Source organism: Gymnoscopelus braueri (genome assembly GCF_963280865.1).
Source record: "Gymnoscopelus braueri genome assembly, chromosome: 9".
Classification (NCBI taxonomy): domain Eukaryota; kingdom Metazoa; phylum Chordata; class Actinopteri; order Myctophiformes; family Myctophidae; genus Gymnoscopelus; species Gymnoscopelus braueri.
The window spans coordinates 6671268-6688767 of NC_137610.1; the positions used below are offsets into that span (position 1 = coordinate 6671268).

The window sequence follows — 17500 nt, forward strand, 5'->3', positions numbered from 1 at the left end:
ACGCTCTTAATCCAGAGCGATTTACAGTAAGCAAGGACAACACAAGGTAATACATCAAATAGTAATCTAGTATCAAAGGTAAACCAAGAACCTATCATCAGTCTAACAGCAGAATATCCCAAAAATCTGTAATCTGTAGATTGAAACTATACTCACTATAGGACGCCAGGTCAACAATGACATCAGCCTGATCTCCAGAGAATACCGTAACATTGCACGGAACAGTGCACTTCATTCCGTGAATAGTCGCCTCGGAACTCCCAAATTGCGTGCATATGTACGGCGAGTCCCACGGTGGACGTAACCAGTCGCAACACGGAAAAACCCGGAAGCAGAGCAGTCCGCACAATAAAATTTACGATTCTGTGCCTATCGGTACATAACTCAAACGGCGCTGAGTAGGCACAGGCGAATGTCCCACCGTTCAGGACGGCAACTCGGTCGCCTTAGCTCCCTCGGTGGTCCTTCACGGGGGGACAATTCGCCTGTGACTGCGCGCCTCCGAAATGGTTTTGTCACAAGGCAGCGCCGTACCATATGCACGCAATTCGGGAGTTCCGAGGCGGCTATCCACGGAATGAAGTGCACTCGTTCCGTGCAATGTTACGGTAATCTCTGGAGATCGGGTTGATGACATACATACTGTAGACCCTCCAGATAAATGCGATTATGCGATCGCAGAATTTACCGCATACGCATATTTCATCGCAAAATCAAGGATTTTAGCCTGCATAACCAAGAGTTTTAGCCCGCATAATCAAGGATTTTTGCCCGCGTTTTTCTGGAGGGTCTAATACTGTAACATGCTATCTAAATTACATTTTGGCCTTTGCATAAGCCTGCAGGGTCGTCGACCCTATGCTAGTTACCATTAGACACAATAAAACAGGTAGCCTACAGAGTCACAGTGTGCAACTAAAGCATGTTGTCTGTATTGCGTAACATTCTCCATGAACTCAATGCCATATTCTATTCTGTTTTGAATGGTGTTCTTGGTAGGCTTAGACAATGCATCACCATAACCAAAGGGCACAAGCAGCCTGCCTGTGCCAAAACAAACACACAATCTATTGTAGCACTGTGTGCCAGACCACAGGTAGCCTAATAAACCTTTTTACATGGCAGCAGTTTTACAAAGTATAGCCTAGAACCAGTGTTGCCAGATTTTGTGAGAGAAACAAGCAGACAGGTCTATGAAAACAAGCCCAAAAGAAAAGACTTGGCCACGTTATCACACACACACACTCACACACACACACACACACACACACACACACACACACACACACACACACACACACACACACACACACACACACACACACACACACACACACACACACACACACACACACGTGACACACACACACACACACACACACACACACACACACACACACACACACACACACACACACACACACACACACACACACACACACACACACGTGACACACACACACACACACACACACACACACACACACACACACACACACACACACACACACACACACACACACACACACACAGACGGTCAACAAGCTCACAGTCACAACACCTTCACGGCAGCCAATGTTGACATATTAAAATAACATAATTGATCTACAAGCTCACAACACCTTGTGAGCTAGACTATTGCCCTAACTGCCTGAGTGCCTTCATAAGATTATCCCAAAACATTTGGCACAGTCGTAGGGTGCGGTCTGAGAAAAGGTCAACTGCTGAGAGACTGTGAGCTTTCGCTTGTTTGTTGTTTTTTCCAACCGAGGGATGCCATTATGTCGTTTTGTTTGGAACACAACGGCTAACATTAAGAAGGTTTTTGTTTCTCATCGATTCTGAAACGTCAAGACAGAGCATTGAGGGGAGGAAAAGGCCTTCATAGGGACTGCATAGTGTGCCCTTGACGTGCACTGTGTTCTGTTCCGTGGTGCAGATCAATGGTGTGACCGGGGCGACACACATGACGGGGGCCTTTTAAACCGAATCAGATGTTATTGTGGTTTTGATCAGCCAAACCCCGACGAAAAGGGAAATCAAATACTTCCTCTGCTCGTCGTATAACACATGGATCTGGCCCTTTCATGATACATCACGGCCCAGACATAGTGGAAAAAACACGGGCCATTATAATAGCTCCTTTGATAGCATTATTAAGAGGAAACGCCATCGATGTTTAAGCGCTGTGACACAGCCGTCTGGTTTCTCCTCCAACGTCTCGCCAGATCAGATGGTCCTCGTTTTACGCTGCATGCCGTTTATTTTTTTCCACAACATGCAATGCCTGATATAATGGAATTCATATTATGGGGGTAGCGGTGGTTCTAAGCAGTGGTGGACAGTAACTTAGTACATTTACTTGAGTACCTAAGTTACTTTTTTGAGTATCTGTATTTTACTTGAGTATTTCTATTTTTGTACTCCACTACATCTCAACACTCCATTTCTAGGAAGGAGAAAGGTACATTATGAATGAACCACTTAAACCCTGTTTCAAATAGTGAACATTGTGACGCATTGTTATGCGTTGTAAGCTTTTAGATCTGATATTTTAACCTATTTTTCCTCTTTTTTTCTCTATAATTTCTGGAAAATCTTAGATTTTTTTGGTTGTAAAATGTCAAAAGGTTTATACAGCAACGCAACTTTGTAATGTGCACTTTTTGAATACTTAGTTATTGCTTTAAACTTTAAATTATACTTGAGTTAAAGTACTGGAGTACTTGCTTTATAGTTATTGCTTTAAACTAAAGCAAGTAGCTACTCCAGTACCTTAACTCAAGTACAAATTTGACAGAGCAACTTTCACTTGTAGTTGAGTAATATTTGACCAGCAGTGTGTATACTTTGATTCAAGTAACTGGGTATGAGTATAATTTGTCCATCACTGGTGGTTCTAAGTGACTCTTAGCATTGAGTATGTGAACATATAAGCCAGTATAGACACTCTACACTGTGGTTGACCTGGACAGCCTCCAGCCCAGGTGTGAATGAAAGTGTTGAACTGCATGAATGGACACCCAGGGTGTGCGTTGTGTGTACTCAGCTATCCCTCCCTGGATAAATACAGGCAAGAAAGGAAAGGAAAAAAACAAATCATTGATCTCTGCAGTGGTGGAAAGTAACTAAGTACATTTACTTAAGTACTGTACATAAGTAAAATGTTGAGGTATTTGTACTTTACTTGAATATTTCCAATTTACAATACTTTTACTTCTACTCCACTACATCTCGGATCCAAATATTGTACTTTTACTCCACTACATTTATTAGAAAACTTTAGTTACTAGTTACTTTGTAGATTTTTATTACAAAACATACATTAACCACTTCAGCCCTGTATACATGTTGGCCATTTGAAAATAACAGATCTACAAGCTCACAATGCGTTGTGATATGACACATTGTGAGCTTGTAGATCTGCTATTTTCAAAAGATTTTTATACATTCTGCATGGGACATTCTGCATGGGACAATGGCACATGGGGACATTCTGCACAATGACCACTTTTGCTTTTGGTACTTTAAGTCCATTTTGATGCCAATACTTTTGTACTTCAAGTCAATTTAGAATTCCGGACTTTTACCTTTAACAGAGCATTTCTACATTGCAGTATTGATACTTTTACTTAAGCAAAGCAATTGAGAACCTTTTCCACCACTGGATCTCTGAGACTGTGAGTTTCATATCACGAGTTATGAACAATATAACCGCTTATGCCCTATTATACGGTATACTTTGTAGTACACTGAATAGAGAATGGAGCATTTACATAGTGCCTTTATCCAAAGCACTTTATACAACATGCATCACATTCAGCCATTCACACGCCGATCAGGGGAGGAAATCATGCAAGGCACCAACCTGCTCGTCGGGAGCAGTTAGGGCTTCAGTGTCTTAGTCAAGGACACTTTGACACTAAACTCAGGGGAAGCCCAGGATCAAACTGGGAACCTTCAGTTTTTCCCAAGCATCCACTTTACCTCCTGAGCCACTGCCTACAATAGGTTCTATGCACAGGAGCCATATTGGAAAGAAATAGGGCCTCGATCTGCCTTACTGCCTTAACAGGTCTTACCGATTATACTAATAAAGGCTCTGTTCCATTTAGTGTAACACAGTGGTTCTCACACTTATTAATTTCAAGAACCCCCATAACTCTGAGTGTTCAAATGGACCCGTAGTTACACACTCATAAGAGGCCATTTGGAACCCCTTCAAGTAACTATGAGGGTCCCTGGACCACACTTTGAGACCCACTGGTGTATAGCGGAGTGTTTCCAATGAGCCAACATGCACAACATCAGCACCCTGATTGTGTTTGACCAGAATGGAACAGAGCCTTCATTAGTATCATTGTAACAGTAAGGAAGAGGCCCAATTTTCTTTCCAATATGGCTGCTGTGCATAGAGCCTATTTCACAACACAGCTTTTAAAAAAGAAATAAAAGTGAAAGGAGATGTTCAGGCCAGGCATGCAAACAGCCCCGAGGTGAAAAAGGTGACAACATGTTGTTTTCTTTCGGGTCAGGTGTCACACAATTGCCCTATTTGGGTTCAAAAAGGTGACTGTAGCTGAAAAGTGACACTTTTGCATGTCTGGTTCAGGCCGCTAGTAGCATTACTTCACCCGAACGTCACATTTGTGACATCTTTGCTCCAGGCAACATTACGCTTCTGATGTCCGAACCACCCATCCAATCGTAAAAAAACATTTGATTATTTTTGCCTATAATCCCATGCACCAAAACATGGGATGCCATGTTTTAAAACGAGGGTCAACGGATGTCATTTATGCAAACAACTCACTTCAGTCCGTAGGCCTATACGTATCTCTCTACTTCTGAGTGACGGTGGTCTCTTGGCTAAGACCCCCAGGTTGGTGAGGAGAAAGCATCCTAGGAGTAGAGAGGCCAGGTTGTGGGTGTTCTTACCCCCCCCCCCAATCACCCTCTCCGTCCTCACTGGAGTGGACACTTCTTCACCCCACCCCCCGCCCCCTAAGAAAAAAGCTCCCACTCTACAGAGCCCTGGGGCTCCCAACAACACATAGGATTAATCCATAATATCGTTGCTGTTGGGCAGAAACCTTGTATCTCCAAACTTCAACTTTTTATGTTTTTTCCATCATTTGATACCACGGTTCTCAAAGTGTTCACTGGGGGTCCGCGACGCATAGCCAGGGGGTCCGCGAAATAATTCACAGATTATTCATATTTGTTTTAATTATTATTATTATTTTCTTATGGGGGGGAAGGCTAGTGAAAGTTACAGGAGTTCTTACTGTATGGTGTATGTGATAATTATGAAATGTGAGCTTACCATAATCACAATCATATATTCCATCATATTCAAGGCCTTTTGCAGATAAATTAGACTCCAGTCACTTTCAAATTAGAGCACTGCATAGGGGCAGGTCTGTTTGTCTGTGTCCAGCTGACACTCGTTGACGCTCGTTAATGTTATTAATACAAGAGTGTCAAGTCAAAGTTGTGAAAATAGCAGATGTACTGTACAAGCTCACGATGCGACGCATCGTGAGCTTGTAGATCTGTTATTTCAAAATGTCATTCCATTTCCTGAAAAGGAAACGGTTTCGGGACCTACAAGGTTTTCGGGCCGAAAGCGACGATTTAATAAAGCGGTTGTCTGAATGGGTTTGTGTGTGGCTGCAGAATGGGGGGTAATGCTCTGTGTTTTCCGACCGGGGGGAGCGGAGGGCCTTTCAGAGGGAAAACATGCTGATTACTGTATTGTAAAGTGGCTTTTGATTCCCCCTCTTGTCTCCTTCTAATCCCCGGGGACACAACAGTGCTCCTGTCCCCCCCCACCCCCCCACCCCACCAATGGGGGCCAATTGAGACTCTGAGAAGACTTGTATTATTAACAGCGAGCGGAGCGCGGGGGGAGATTAATTGTGAACCCGATGGGTCATTAACCCATTCAGACCGAGAATGCATCTGTGTCATTTTAAGATTTCTTTGGTTTATTAAAAAAATCGCAGATATACAAGCTCAGGTGCAGTGCTATGAGCTTGTAGATCTTATTTTTTTGAAAAAATCTTGAAAATGTGTGCAAATCTTTGAATATACAAATTTTTTACTCAAATCTTTGCTTCTGGGGATTCTACAAATGTCTTAAATCCTATGTTGCTATATATCACTGGTTCTTTTTTCACGTCAAGGACCCCCAAAATTATATGTATTTGGCCACGGACCCCCATCTCAGATTATGTTGTTCCAGGGACCCCCCCAGAAGCAAAGATTTTAGTTAAAATCGTAAAATATATATATATATATTCAAAGATTTGCACAAATGTTCACGATTTTTCAAAAAATAGCAGATCTACAAGCATAGCACGGCACTCGGTGCCGCGCTATGAGCTTGTAGATCTGTTATTTTTTAATAGCCCAAACAAACAAAAAAAAATTAACACAGATGCGTTCCCGGACTTAATGGGTTAAAGAAGGCAGGGACGACTGCACTGAGACCGCTTAGGGCCCGAAAGTCCTCCAGCGCTTTTGACCGTTGTGCCTCTTTCTTCCTGGTACTACGGGTTCACAGGTTGTTGTTTCAAAACAATGCGCACCATCCCGAGGACTATAGGGGTACTTTCTACGTCCCCTCCTCCTCCCCCCTCCTCTTTTTTTCATCCTCTTCTCCTGCCGGTGGATTCCAGGAGAACGCAATTAAAAAGTTGGGGAATTTGTTGATGGGAGTTAGTGGCAGTGGAGGGGCTGTGGAGGAGAGGGAGAGAGAGAGAGAGGGCCCAGTCAGGCTATTATCCATGCCATAGGGCTGAATGGCTGCCCTCCTCCATCACCACCATCACCACCACCACCAGCTCTCCACCTCAGTAAACACAAAAAGAGTGGTCAGAGCTGAGAGAGTGGCCCCCCATCTGAAGAACAGTGCCCCCCCCCCCACACACACACACAAACACACACACACTGGCCTGAGTGGCCTCACAGCTCAGGATGTCCACCCATGCCACGAAAACCTCTGCTCTCAATAAATAAATAAAAATCTAATAATTGAAAAAGTTGATCAAATAATGAGATGTCATGTCATCATTTATGTGGTTCTATATTAGTTTGGTTTAGTTTATTAGCACATTGGGCCAGATTCAGTAAGCTGTTTACACCCATATTTTGAGTGTAAACAGCTTCATGGTCTTAAATGGGGGCAAGGAGCAATGCAAAGAATCTTCCATATAACAACTGTGATCCGCACATACAGTATCAAGAATTTACACACGCCTTTGTGAATTTCACGTCGGTTATTGCATTGAGAAAATACACCCTCCTTTACACACTTTATTTACACTGATATTTACGACCAGCTTAGTGAATCGGGCCCATTGTTATATAAACCAAAAAAAAATCAACAATACATATCAAAGAAAACAAGTTACATGTGAGAGGAAAGGAAAAGGCCGGCAGGCTTATTTGGAATCCTCTCCTTAATGGAAGAGGTCATTAAATAAAATAGATTAAAAGATTTACAATTACAAAGAATACAAGTTTACAAGGGGAGCAGCGGCGCAATAAATAAATAAAAAACACAAAAACTGCACAAAAGAAAAAGACAAAAGTGATGCATCTAGAGAGCTCCACAACTGACGACCTCTAAATTTGATGAAAGATTGATGTTTAGAAATTTAAATCATCTCTTTGCCTTGTGGGGTAGTATTATTAACCACTTAAACCCTATATCATTGACCGTAGTCCCTCAGGGCTCTATACTAGTGTATTTTCTGTTTTCTGTTATTTTGGGGAAAGCTTTCGCTGAAAATAGCCGATCGACAAGCTCAGAACGCGTCGCAGTGCGACGCGTTCTGAGCTTGTTGATCTGCTATTTTCTGTGAAAGTCTTCCCCACAATAAGGATGCTGGGGTTTCACACAAACCCTAGCGTCCCCATTTCTGCTTTTGTCCCCCGGGCTATATAGGGGGAAAAAGGAGGGGGCCTAGTATAGAGTCTTGATGGACTAGGGTGTAAGTGGTAAAAAAAATAGCTGCAGTGTTCTCTTGAGATTGTTATTGAGCTTCTAGATTAAGTGATCTTCGCAAAACGTGGCACAGTGACAGTGAAAGACACACAAAAGACGGCACACAGGAAAGAAGAAACTAAAGCGATGACGCTTGTGAGTCGCACCGCGGTTCTAAAACCCAAATTGCGCCGTGACCTTGATCCAACCTTGACGTTGCGGTCGACGCATCCGTCATGTTAAGTGACGCATGACTCACACGACACACAGGAACACAACACTCAGCAGAAGCCATATGAATAACATACAATACCGCACACCACAATGGTCCCGCTATGGGGACAAGCCAGGCTAAACCCTTGGCTTCGGGTTTTGGTTGTTTTTTCACCCTCTCTGCGACATTTCGGACGGAGTTAAAAACAGAATTGGCATTTTCTTTTATCCTGGAATTCTTCGTCCGGGCCTCCATTCTCAATCCCCGGGACAATTGTGGATTGAGGACATTCCCGGGCCCGGTCGACCCACTACACAAAGTAAACATTTGTTTAGGGTCCCGCAATAGGCTCTATGCACAGCAGACATATTGGAAAGAAATTGGGCCTCTTCCTGGCTGCCTTCACAGGTGTTACCAATGATACTAATGAAGGCTCTGTTCAGTTTAGTGCAGCTCAGTGGTTCTTAAACGTTTTAATTTCAAGGACCCCAATAACTCTGAGAGTGTACAAATGGAACCAAATGGTCCATTTGGTTCCATTTGTACACTCACACCCGTAAGGGGCCATTTGGAACCCCCTCAAGGAACCGTGAGGGTCCCTGGACCACACTTTGAGACCCACTGGTGTAGCAGTCTTTCCAGTGAGCCAGCATGCACAATATCAGCACCCTCTTTAGTATCACCTGTGAAGGAAGTAAGAATTGGCCCAATTTCTTTGCAATACGGCTGCTGTGCTCCAGACGTCTTATTATTTTATTTTTTTGCCAATCAATTAGTTACTAACATTGGCCGCCAATATCGCATTAATGCAATCTAATAAATAGCGCGCCTGGCCGCCAAGATCGCATTAATGCGATCTATGGTCTTTTTTGTGGTTTAATCTCTGATCACGCTATTCTGTAATGAATCACTCTAAGTTTCAGGTTCCACTTACTTCACCCACCACTGCATCCGGTTTTATGACGCAAATTCCGTTTCCGGTTATCTTTTTTTTTCCACGGTCATTTTCGGCCAGAATAGGGAAACACACGTTTTTTCACACGGTATAAAAAACGATCGGAGACCTCCCCTTCTATAATCTATGGTCTGGGTGACGAACAGTCATCCCCGTCGTGTATCACATCGTAATTTTCGCCGATCAGAGAATCTGAGACCACTTCACTTCCGGTTTGATGTATTTGACTGTTTGACTGGGTGTGGGGGGGGGGAGTGTGTCAGCGAGCTGATCAAGCTGGCTATTTGCTGCTCTCTAGTGGTGGAACGATCGTATGAGTTCAAAAGTCCAGCTAGATAATCTATATGAAAATTAAATAACAAAATAACAAACATAAATTACTGAACAAACACTCTATAGAGCAATGATCGATTACTATCACAATATAGAGCTATTCAACACATTTAAAAAGATTGATATCACTTACACCACCTTTCATGTGTGTATATCGGACGGTCAGTGTGAATAGCAGCCATGCAGTCCATTGCTGGTGTTTGTTAACAGGTGTGTGGGTGCTTGCATGCGTGTGTGTGTGCGTGTGTGTGTGTGTGTGTGTGTGTGTGTGTGTGTGTGTGTGTGTGTGTGTGTGTGTGTGTGTGTGTGTGTGTGTGTGTGTGTGTGTGTGTGTGTGTGTGTGTGTGTGTGTGTGTGTGTGTGTGTGTGTGTGTGTGTGTGTTTAAATGAGACTCAGGTGCTCTGGCAGACTGGCAGACTGGCACACAATTAAGGCTGTACTGGAGCCCTTCAATGACAGCTTCACAGGAGGAAGAGAAGTACAAATGTGAGATACTTTACTTCTCTGTTTTTCAATCCGTTATATTTCTACTCCACTACACTTCAGAGGCAAATATTGTACTTTTTACTGCACTACATATCGTCACCTTGCTAAACTAATGGCCTAAGTAATTTTTTGAGGAAAATGATATTTTTGCCTAAGTCATGACACTGGCCACCTCTGGTAAAATCGCCCAACTCCTAATTGAAAAGGATCATGCTGTTCACTCCCCTTTTAGTATAATGGCCTAACTCCCTAGTGTGACTTAGGCCAAAATAGGCAATTATTTACTGATTTAGGCCATTTTTGCTTTGTCAGATTTAATCCTATTTAAACCTATTCAAATCTCTTATGTTACATAACTGACAGACAGTGTTATTTCTAATTAAATAGTCATAATTTGTTATAAAAATTATGGGTGAAATGATATAGTTTTGTTTTGGATCAGTTTTTTTTTTTTCCTGAAAAACTTAAAAAAATGACTTAGGCCATTAGTTTAGCAAGGCGACGATATGACACGTTGTGAGCTTGTAGATCAGCACTTTTTTTTTAGTGGTGCCCACCACTGCTACATTTGACCGTGTGTGTGACCGTCTGTCCGTCCGTATGTGAGCGGACGGCTCAACATGTTTGTGTCTGGCCTCAAAGATGCAACCAATTACACTAATTAAACACAAACAGGAGTGCAACACATGCGCATAATGAACTCATCAAAGGCACCACTCACTTCACACTGGGTGTGATTTTTGTTGAAAGATTGAAGAGAAGGAGGAAGAAGGGATGAGCAGTGGGAGGAGCCCCCAATGGGATGACGTAGCCTGGGATCAATAACATTTTCGGGTTTCTGATCGGGTCGGAGCAGAAATAACTTTACGTCATCAGGTGGCCGGAACACACCAGAACCTTTGGCGCAGTATTTATTTAGCGAATGCAAAGTCCTTAAGCCAAGCAGTTGCCTCCTGGTCTGCTGTGTGGAGGGTGACTAATCCTCCTTTCAGTCTTTGGAGAGGACAAACTTCTATGATGTGCTCCATAGTTTGCTCCTCTCCACAAGCACACAGTGGGCTTGGGCTACTGCCCCACTTGTGAAGGCTGGCCAAGCAGGGGCCATGTCCAGTGTCGACCATTGTCTCCTTGGGAGGTTGGTGCCAGGGACCTGTTGGTTGGGGTCTGACACCAGATGTTTTTTTGGGACCTCCTTGGACTCCCATTAATTTTTCCAAGCTGATTGGATGGTGAAGTCAGCTGGTGGGGTGTTCTTCCAAATTGGCCGTCTGGATGGAAGTCGAGCAGTGGGTGGGTTGTAGATGTCTGCATGGATTGGTAGATGGGGGGAGTCTTTGGACTTTTGAAGCATCCTTTGAGTAAATGCTGCTCGCCGGATATGTGGAGGAGCTATGTTTGATAAGACAGGGAGCCAGGGGAGTGGTGTTGAGCGAATAGTCCCGGTTATGGTTCTCATGGTTGTGTTGAGCTGGGTGTCCACGTGGTGTGTATGAGATGACCTGGACCAGACAGGGGCACAATATTCAGCTGCAGAATATGCAAGGGGCAGTGCTGAGGTGCGCAGTGTGCAGGCTGCCGCCCCCCATTTTGCACCAGCGAGCTTGCAGAGCAGGTTGTTTCTTGACTTCACCTTAGCTGCCGTCCCTTTTAGATGTTTCTTGAAGGATAGGGTCCTGTCAAGGGTCACTCCAAGGTAGGTTGGATTAGAGGCATGCTTCAGCTTGAGTCCGCTCAGGTGGATGTTTAGTTCTCTGGCAGCTTTTGCATTGTGGAGATGGAATACAATGGAGACAGTTTTTGCTGGGCTTGGTTTTAGGCGCCAGGTTTTGCAGAACTGGTCCAGTTTAGCCAGGTCTTCATTGAGCACCTGTTCCAGTGGGTCAAAGTCTGGTGCTTGGAATGCCAAACAGATCTGCATAGATGGATTTGTGGGATTTGGTGGTGGGTAGGTCGTTTGTGTAGAGGTTGAACAGGGTTGGAGCTAGAACTGAGCCTTGAGGGAGACCATTTGTCTGCGTTCTCCATGCGCTTGTGTTCTGTCCGAGGTGAACTCTGAACCTCCGGTTGGTCAGCAGAGTTTGAATTATTGCTGTTGCCCAGGCAGGGAGCGCCTTTGTGAGTTTCAGTATGAGGCCCTTGTGCCAGACAGTATCATAGGCGGCTGTGAGGTCGAGGAACCCAGTCCCTGTCTTTAGTCTGCTCTCGAAGCCATTTTCGATGAAGGTGGTAAGGGCCAGTACTTGTTCTCCTGTGCTGCGGTCCTTGCGGAAACCTGCCTGATCCACGCAGAGAATATTCTCTACTCCTGAAGAAATAAGTTGCAGTATTAGGCGTTCCAGGATTTTGAAGGGAACACTGAGTAGGGAGATTGGGCTTGCTGGTAATTTCTGGTCTTTGCCAGGTTTTGGTATGGCAATAACCTTTGCTGTCCGCCATTTCTTTGGGATCAAGTTTGTCTGTGGTGCAGTGCATCTCCAAAATGATTCCGCTAGTTTAAAATGTGTTTAGTTTGGTAGAATCATTTCTTTTGGTATAGTAATCGTTTGGTATGTCCATCTTTTATGCTAACTCGTGGCGAGAATAGCGTGACTAAACTAATGTATTCGCATTATGTGGGGAACAAAAACAATACGACGCCAAACGTAACAGCACCGGAACACAATAATTTTTTTCCTTTTTCCTAAACCGGATCACACAGGCCAATTTGGAACGAATACCAGGCTTTCCTCCGTGGTGGAAAGTCTGGTGATGCGAGGTTAGGGACGACGTAGCGCTTCCATCCTACTCCTTCTGCTCAACATTCCCCAGTGACAGGCTCCACCCATACAAGTATGTGTAGAATCAGCATCAGAATCAACGTTATTGTCACATCACAGGTTTAAAGGTGTAAATTCATTTTTGTGCAGGCTCCATCGTTTTTGTCATGTCCATAAAAAAGAAAGGGAAGAAGAGGGGGGGGGGCATGGGGAAGAGAGAGAGAGAGATCAATAAAAAAAAAATTTTATCTACATATTTACACATAAGTGTAAATAGTTCACCCTCCCCCGAAAGCATAACACGGCCAGTTGTGTTTGTGCAGATGCACGGCAAGCCACCGAGGTGCATCTGGATTCGAACCCCTAGACTCCCGCGGTGGTGGGCATGTACTTTACCGCTGCACCGCCCCAATCCCTCTTCAAGCTCTTGATGGTAATCTGACTGTTGATTTTAAGGTAAAATATTCAACGATTGATTATTTAGATTTGTATCGATTTCTGTGACACCTCTAATGTTCTCATCTTGTCTTCTTCTCCTGTGTGCTGGTAAACCACTGGTCCAGCAGCTTCTTGCTGTAGTAGATCTGCCAACCATGCAGTGGCACAACGATCGCCGTCACCAGGCACGTGGCGACGCACACGGAGGAGAAACCCGACATGAAGCGATAGGCCTCCCCGTGGCGGTAGAGCCACAGCGCCACGGGGAACATCTCCATGGCGCCGTAGAGGAGCGGCGCCACGCAGAGGAGCCCCGCGCTGATCATGGAGACGACCAGGCGGTGGACGTTGTTGCGCGGCAGGGCCGTGAAGCTGAGCGCGGTGGGAACGATGCTGAGGAGGTACGGGTACCTCCACTGGAACGGAGCGACCTGCGGCGGCGACTCGTGGGACGCCAGGCTCAGCTGGCTGGAGGCCACCTGAGCAGCCATCAGCAGCCAGATCAGGACGTGGAGTGCGTTGAGCTTACGGATGGACGACTTCAAGGCCACACATGTCTGGTAGCGTGCGGCGACCGTCTCGCGGTGCTGGAAGTCACTGCCGTCTGTGCCCTCCACTCTGGGACCCGCTCGCGATGCCATGATGACCTTATGCTCTTCTGTTCTCTTCTCCCTTTGACCCAATGCAGTTTACGTTGTTTCACTCTTTGGGATCAAACCAAACACTAAAACCATGTGGCCAGCCTGTGACATCAGTCACCTATGATGTATCTATGACGTAGCCTACATGGCTCCGTATTTGGACCATCTTTAAATTGTTAAATCTGGACACAGACAACTGACTTATTCAAGTCAAGCCCCCAGAACCCAGAGGTTGCATTGAAGCGCATTGGACATGCTGGCCATTCATAGGTTCTGCAGCTTAAAACGGCCTGGGGCCACTGTCACGAACGAGCGAAACCGGTTTCGACCAATGGGCTTGAGCATGGAGGTGACGCAAAACGTGTCACATAAGCCCCAAATACACATGACAACTGACATCATAGACGACTCCCTCCTGGAACTCCATAGGTTTCCACCCGACAGGGACGATAATGTTTTAAGAATCAAGAGGGGGTTTAGTTGTCACTCATACAGGTAACCAACGGTCCACTTAGAAACACAAACCATTTCAGAATTAAACAGACACAATGCGAGCGGCCAGACTCTTCACGCGACGCTGCCCTCAGTGACCGCTTTGTGTCGTGTGTCACTGCTGACCAGTGTTGCCAGATTCTGTGAGAGAAACAAGCAACCAGGTCTAGTAAAACAAGCCCAAAAGAAGCGACTATGGGCCACATGAGCACGTTAAACATATACATCAGCTATTTGAAAATAGTAGATCTACAAGCAAGTAGACAAGCAAGAAATTATAATAAGCAGACCTGGCAACACTGCTGCTGACCTGTCATCAGACTCGGCCGGGTCGTGGCGTGGGACTTCCTGCCACGCCGAAAGGAGCAGGAAACCATTAAAAGGATGAGCGTGAAAAGTGTGTGTGTGTGTGTGTGTGTGTGTGTGTGTGTGTGTGTGTGTGTGTGTGTGTGTGTGTGTGTGTGTGTGTGTGTGTGTGTGTGTGTGTGTGTGTGTGTGTGTGTGTGTGTGTGTGTGTGTGTGTGTGTGTGTGAGGAGGCGGGGGGGGATACTTTTCCTGTAATGGAGAAGGGAACAGAGAGGGGGGATACGAGGTGAATGAGGAGAGAACGAGTTCACAACGACTACAGTCACTTAGAGCAGTGGTTCTCAAACTTGTTTATGTCAAGGACCCCTAAAGTAATGTGTATTTGGCCGTGGACCCCCATGAACAGATTCTGTGCCAAGGACCGCCTATACATAAGATTTGTGGTGTTAAACATTTTCAAAGAATGTCAAGATGTTTTTGAAAATAGCTGATATACTGTATATAGGGCCCTGGGGGGCCCCGGACCCCACTTTGAGACCCCCTGCATTAGACCACCGACCACCATTGAACCATTGAACCATTGAACCACCGACCACCAATGGAACCAAATGGACCCGTAAGGGTCCATTTGGTTCAATTGGTACACTCTCAGAGTTACAGCCACATAAGGGGTTTGGTTCCTATACCCATCATTTATCTGGGGACCCCCGGGAACCCTCTCAAGGACCCCTGGGGGTCCCCGGACCCCAGTTTGAGAGCCATCGGCTTAGAGTACAGTATAGAATACATTCAACATCTTCGCTGTCGTCGGGCAGAAACCTTGTATCTCCATGTTTCATTCTTTTTTTCATAGATTAATATTCTATTTTATACTTTGTCGTATGACGGTGTTGGGCAGAAGTAGCAAAATAAATTGCAGATCTACAAACATTGTGTGAGCCGGTAGATCTGAAAATGTATGCTGTTTTTGAATGATTTTGAATTTCTTTGCCTATAACGAAATGCCCAAAACAGGGACAGCACCCGATGGAAAGTGCTGTTAGTGTGTCTGTGGGTTTTATACAAGGGATAATGAACAGATTAGACCCTGACGCCAACCAGAACGGTCCCGCTTGTTACACAGCTTGTTACGCAGCTTGTTACATGGCTACTTAAAGTTGTACAATGCAGAATCACAAATAACGATTTTTAGCAACCTCTGCTGGTCACTACCGTCACTGCATACAATTTCCCTAGTCCTCGATTACCCAGAATTCCATTCGTTTTCACCGGAAGCCGGAAGCGTTTCAAAAAGCGATCTTTTAATTGTTTTATACTATCTACGGATCGTTTCTCTTAGCCAGTGGAGCATTAGTTACCATGAGCTGTGCTTTCTTTTTCTGTTCTTTTTCGATCTTCCAATCCTACATTATCTTAAAATGAGCGTGAGGTTCCTTTTTGTTAATAGCGCGGTAGTTCCTGGCCAAACAGGAAACCGTTGCGGTAGTTCCTGAGGACGTCGGCCACGACGTCATGACGTTGGCCAGGAACGTCATTTTCCCGGGAAAGTCCCCCCTGTACACGTTCAATAGAAAATATATAAATAAAAGGCTTCCGGGGGTGAAATTCACGGAGTGGGTGTTGTGAAACTTTTGCCACTCGCAAAAGATATACAATTTAACTTTAGTTTTGTTGAAAACGTTACCTAGTATTACTTTAATAAAGAAAGAAAGAAATCTACATCAAATATAACAACAAACTGATTCATTGATTTGAAAAGGATTTCCTTTCTTACAGTAAAGATAATATAGTCAATTAGATTGTGCCAGGTGTTGAGGTCTAGGGGGAATAGGATGGTTTATCAAATAAATAATAATGTTTGGTCTTGACACGATGCTTGACCCATGACATACATACTCATGTATACGTACATACACGATTTTTTGTACTTTATTGTTCAATGTTGCTCCCACCTTTTTACTTGTGACCAAAACTGTTCTGTTTTTATATGAAATCTTCTGTTACGATCCTTCGGTCTAGGGAATGAAGGACCGTGACATAAGGTTGGCAAGTGAAATGTAGTCTTATTGAATGACCTTCTTTTGGTTTCTTTTTAGGTTTGAAATGAATTTTTACATACAAAGAATTTACTACTAGACAATTTTCCAGACCTGAATTGAACTTTAAACATACACAGAAAATAATCCCCGGCGCCGCAAAGCAATAACCAAATAAACCAAGCTAAACCTATACTTACTTTTAAACCTCTTACTAACCTTATCTACACCAAATGAAAATTACAAGAGAACTCTACTCTAACTACTCTAAACTATATAAAAAGTTGGCTTTGTACAAGAAACTGGCGCCGGTAGCTCTATAGACAAAAATCACAACAGAGTTGTATTGTGGAGGAATCAAATCAAACAATCAGTCAGCCGAAGGCTGCCCCGAGCATCTTCATTTTAACATGTCCTCTTAGCAAGTTCAACATTTCACAAACAGGATGTACAAAAAAAGGAGCGGGTTAAAACATTCAAGGAAGTGCAAGTCCAGAACGTGGTATTAACAAACTTTTGGACTTCACATTTGGACCAAACTTTCCCTGAGCACCATCTCCGTTGACAGTGTGTAACACCATGGCCAGCATCACACACTGCCAATACACACAGTTGCTGACAGCTCTTAAATAGGAGCCCTTCTTCAGTGATTGGTCCAGTGAAGACAATAAATAAAACCCTTACATAGAACTCAAATATGTAACATCTTCTAATAACATAAAACGGCATTTGTCCTTTTATGTAAGATGATGTCTGGCAACATTTGGGATGTCTATGTGTTTGTCTTTTGTTTTGTGTGTTGATTTGTTCATGAAAAATGAAAGCAATCTAGTAAAAGAAAAACAAAA

General features: G+C 44.2%; 2 protein-coding genes across 2 annotated transcripts in view; one reads left to right on the top strand and one right to left on the bottom strand.

Annotated features, from left to right (window-relative positions):
- The window catches only part of LOC308091241 (protein Wnt-7b), a 180180-nt gene that overhangs the window by 123397 nt on the left and 39283 nt on the right, over positions 1 to 17500 (top strand). The gene's annotated exons all lie outside the window — the stretch shown is intronic.
- Positions 13257 to 13817, bottom strand: LOC308092149 (protein jagunal homolog 1-B-like; the record flags this gene model as incomplete). The annotated part of the gene is made up of 1 exon (XM_080438002.1): positions 13257 to 13817. One exon carries the CDS (start codon positions 13815 to 13817, stop codon positions 13257 to 13259), a length of 561 nt encoding a protein of 186 aa, XP_080294128.1.